Genomic DNA, 4,736 nt, shown 5'->3' on the forward strand with positions numbered 1-4,736 from the left:
TTTTGGGGGGGGGGGGGGGGGGTGTCTGAGTGGAAACAAAGGTGGTGTGTTCCACAAGCTGGGAGGAAACGCCTTTTTAACCTCACAGGGTCAAAGGTCACTTAAACCGGTCTCTGCCATTAAGTCCACTGTTGTGAGCTTGTGTATCTGCATATATACAAGTGTGTGTGTGTGTGTGTGTGTGTGTTTGTGGAGCCATTAAGTCAGTGCTGGTTTGTCTGACGGGGGGGGGGTGGACAAAGTGTGTTTTTGTTCTCGTCTCTGCTGGAACTTTTTCTGTGACAAAATACAAGAAACAACAAATTAACTAGTCAGTTCCCCCTCAGGTATTTATTATCTTTCTAAATTTCTCCTGCATTAAACAAGGGTGTGTGTGTGTGTGTGTGTGTAGGGGGAAGTTATATAGAGGACAAAAACAGCAACACTTAACTGCACAATCCCATGTTTTAAGATGAGTGGGTGACGCTCTCTTCTAGAAGCACAAAAGTCAAGTTAGCTTCCACTCTCAGATGAAAAAGCAACTGACAGTAACAAGTTCAAAGGTCAAAGCCACAGTCTTCCCTTTAAGATGCTACCACAGCACAAGCTATAATTTACTCCCATCATCCATCAAACGCAGATCCAAGTTTTGCCTCCTTTCACCAGTGTCTATGAGGGTTGGGCCATAAGCTAAATATTCTTTAAGGGCAATAAGTGGCAGTGTTGTCTATCATACCGTACAGATAATAACAAGCAGTATGGAGAAAAATGCACAGATTCAGTGCAGAACCAGCAGCAGGGCTGGGCTCGCAACCAAAAACCACCAAAACCAACCAAAAACCCAAAACCCAAAACCAGCGCTGCTATAAAAACCTCGATGATAAGAAGCGGCTGCAGGCAGGAAGCAGACGCACATAATCACACAGCAGCTACAAGCAGTGGGTGGTGTTTCCACTCAGAGACAGTTCATACATATACAACAAACAATACGCACATTAAAGTTATTATAATGATAGATTAGAGCAGGATGTGGTGTTATTCTTACTGTACAGAGAGAGAGAGAGACCTAAGTGTTACATTAGGAGAGAGAGAGAGAGAGAGACCTAAGTGTTACATTAGGAGAGAGAGAGAGAGAGAGACCTAAGTGTTACATTAGGAGAGAGAGAGAGAGATGTGGACTCACGCGTTGCAGTAGGGTTTCTTGTCGTAGCCTTTGTAGTTCTTCATGTTCAGGGTCATCTTGCAAACCTCACAGTGGAAACATCCTTTGTGCCAGTTCTGGAGAACACACACACACACACACACACACACACACACACACACACACACACACACACACACACACACACACAGTTACAGATCAGTATTGACGAGTCCACACGGTCCACTTACTTTCGGCCTTCCCTGGATGATGCTGTTCTGTCGTCATGGAGACGGTTTAGTTGTTGTCACCGTTTCTGTCCGAAGATGGTCTCTGGCTCCGACCTCTTCTAACCACCCGTTATCACATGACCATAATCACATGCTAACAACTAAACCATCTCCATGACAACCGAACGACTCCACGCGCTAAGGAAGTCCATGAGATGTGGTTGAAAGCTTTGTAAGGTGAAGGACGAAGCTTCAATCTGCGCTCTGACTGTTTTCTAGGTTCCTTAGTTTAGTGTCCGTCTCTGCCGCTCAGTGCGTCACAGAAACCAACCACCTGTCGATCAAACAGCATGAAACACGAGCTACACACATACAGTCGGAGGCCGGACGGACTCTGACATCTAGTCGGACCAGGATGCGACAGACTGCAGAGGAAAAGTCAGCTCACTGCCAAACATTTGTTTGTTCAATATCCAGTTTGGATCGCCCTCCATCTGTCCTGCGTTAGGATTATTCAAATCCTTAGGGAGTGAGTCAGCACGAAATTATGTGTTTGTTGTAGATGTTAACATGATTGTATGTGTTCTATGATTATCCCGTACTTCACTGTGATGACAGAGCATGCTGTGTCAAAATGCTAATCCACATGGCATCGATAAGTTGCACCAGGTTAAACCAGAGTCCGGAGGTGGTAGTAATTCATGCAGGTTAATCTTTTCTAACATGTCTATGGAGAACGATAATGTTTGTCCAGCAGAGAGAACTGACAGCTCATTGTTAAACTGTCCAGATCCCAACTTCACTGTTTCAGTGTCGTTTTCAGACGCGGCAGCTTTTCAAAAAAGCCACTGTCGACTCAGCAGCAAACAGCAGACAGACTCAGTCAGAGAGCAGCCGGTGAACGTAGTGAAGCGTTTAGCAGCTAAAGAGCCAGATATTTCCCTCTGGAGCTGGAGGAGACCAAACACAGAGCTAAAAGAAAGAGAGGGAACACTGGACTGAGAGTCATCAGGTGACACAGACGCAAAACCATGTGAATGACTATGTGGCTCTCTAACTGCTGGATGTGGAAATAAGTGGCCAAAAAAATAAACAATTTAAAATATTAAGTCACCAAACCCCAGCTAATTGGTAACTCCATGTGTTTTTAATTTGTGTCCAAGACATATGAAGAAATTTACATATCAGACATTGTTCAATCAACAAGGTTTTGTTGAGTCATCGTTTTGCTCTTCATATAAAAACTGCGCACTGGATGAAGATCAGTGGGGAAGCTGTTAACGAACTTTTAAATGACATCTGACAACCTCCGATCAATCGTTTCTCCTCCACACATTTTCTCAGCAGATCCTGAAGGAATTTTCAGTGAAATAACCAACACATCATTAAAGCCTAAACCTGAAAAAATAAAACGTCTTTGTCATCAGCTGGAATGAAGCTCTGTGGCTAAAATGTAAGTGATGCCAACATCTTAAAAAGGCCTGAGTAAATGGGCTTTCTCCATATAGTTGTGTTTCTTTGCCAACCTCCTCCTCTCTGAATCACTGCCTCTCACACTCTTCTAGCTCTTTTATACCGTCAGTCTGTCTTAAACACGTCACGTCAGCCTCAACGACACAGGACTGAAGGTAAATTTGGTCTTTTTTTTCTCAGAGATATTGAACGATAAAGCTGGATAGTGATATTTTTGTTCACTTTAACTATCAACAAACATTTCATTTGCGACAGATTTGCAAAATGGAAGTCTTTTATTATGAAATGTGGGCGCTAACATCATGTGCAGTGCCTACATGCTGGTGTGTCATCCGATGCCTCGCAGGACAGACAGTGGCTGCATGAGACTGCTGAGGAAAATTAATAATGTATCAGCATTATGCAACAGACTATTACTGAGGTGTTAACATGCAAATATAAAACTCAACTTACTTTTGTGTTCTGGCATAAAAAAACAAAAACAGTCCTAAAATATTCCTATTATATTCCTTATTTATATTATCATAATATTATTAAAACCACTTATGCTGTTTCAGCAGTATTCAATAGTGTGTTCATTTGTCACTATAACAGTTTGATTTAGGAACTTCTACCATTGCTGTGAAAACAGGTTTATACTTATATGTAGGTTTGTTTTTTTGCCTTTGCAAATACAGGAACAAAAATACAACATTAACTTAAGCATTAGTCCTAAAAATAATATGAACGTTTACTTGACACCAGAGGAAAGATAGCTACCATTTTATGAATGCTGGCAAAGAACATGATGAGATAAGACGTATTAAGTGGTAAATTAACTATAAACGTATCATATATCCCCACATTTAGTCTTTGCTACAGTATCACAAAGGTTTCTAGGTGAATATACACATTATTTATGATTATAGTAGTAGATATTGTCTCAATGACAACCATATTTCAACATTTAAAACACATCGTTCACTGGTTTCTGCCTCTGAAATGTGAGGATTTGTTGCTTTTCCTGTTTTATGTCATTGATGAATGGATATTTTGGTTTGTTTGACTATTGATGCCTTTATTTATATTATTTATATTATGTATTTATTTATGCATTTGGCCATTTTAGAGTGTACTGCCAAGAGTAATCAGCAGTGAAAAAAGATGTCAGTGCAGCTCTATTGTTAACACATAAGGTTTGCATCACCAACAACATAAAATCTACCTGGGAGACATTTAAAAGGGAGAAATATGACGTGTTACAAGATAAACCACTAATCAATTAATCAATCAATCAAACTGTATCAGATGCTGAGTTCTCGATTTTTAATAGAAAACTCTTACCCAACGTGATATACTCCTTATATATGTTATAGGAAATGATATAGTCCTTTGGTGTGTGGCGTTTTCCTTCCACCACATCTCCACCTGCGTCTCTAACAACTTCACGGACCTTTTGATCAAGTTTGAACTCTGATTTTCGCAGGTTTTAAGGTTTTATCTGACACGGTATGTGCAGAATGAATACACCTGAGTTATTATGGGTTGTTTTTTTTTTTTTTCTGTGTGTATGTTTATCTATTAACAAAAGTGCCCACCTTGTCCAGGCAGCTGACTTTCTCCGTCGGGTAGACGATCTTCCCACAGCGGGCACACTGGGGGTTCATCCTCCAAAACCTCCTCTGTGCTCCAGCGGTTAAATTCCACTAGTTCTTCAGAGACTTAATGTTGTCCAGAAAAGCACCCAAGGGTCCCAACCGTGACACTGTAAACAAAGCGAAGAAACTGCAAAGAGCTGACAGGGATGACGGTGCTCCTCCTCCGTTCAGCGGCGTACCGTCCGGTCTGAAGGCTGGATGCTGCGCTGGGACCGTTAACTCCACCGGCGACAAGCTAGCGGGAGTTAGCGCGGAGAAAACAGGAAATGGCTTTAC

At 41.6% G+C, this 4,736-nt stretch overlaps 1 protein-coding gene across 1 annotated transcript in view; it reads right to left on the reverse strand.

Annotated features, from left to right (window-relative positions):
• The window catches only part of LOC111647284 (LIM zinc-binding domain-containing Nebulette), a 27,160-nt gene extending 22,497 nt beyond the window's left edge, over window positions 1-4,663 (reverse strand). Inside the window, exons 1-2 of the mRNA XM_087171334.1 lie at window positions 4,401-4,663; window positions 1,163-1,257 (exon numbers count right to left, since the gene is read on the reverse strand). Of these exons, the coding sequence (XP_087027460.1) occupies window positions 1,163-1,257; window positions 4,401-4,469 (164 nt within the window). The 5' untranslated portion in view covers window positions 4,470-4,663. The remainder of the gene's footprint in view (window positions 1-1,162; window positions 1,258-4,400) is intronic.
• Window positions 4,664-4,736: the final 73 nt, after the last annotated feature.

Source organism: Seriola lalandi, unplaced genomic scaffold (genome assembly GCF_002814215.2).
Source record: "Seriola lalandi dorsalis isolate HSWRI2012SDOR001 ecotype SW California unplaced genomic scaffold, Sedor1 jcf7180002054984, whole genome shotgun sequence".
Lineage (NCBI taxonomy): Eukaryota > Metazoa > Chordata > Actinopteri > Carangiformes > Carangidae > Seriola > Seriola lalandi.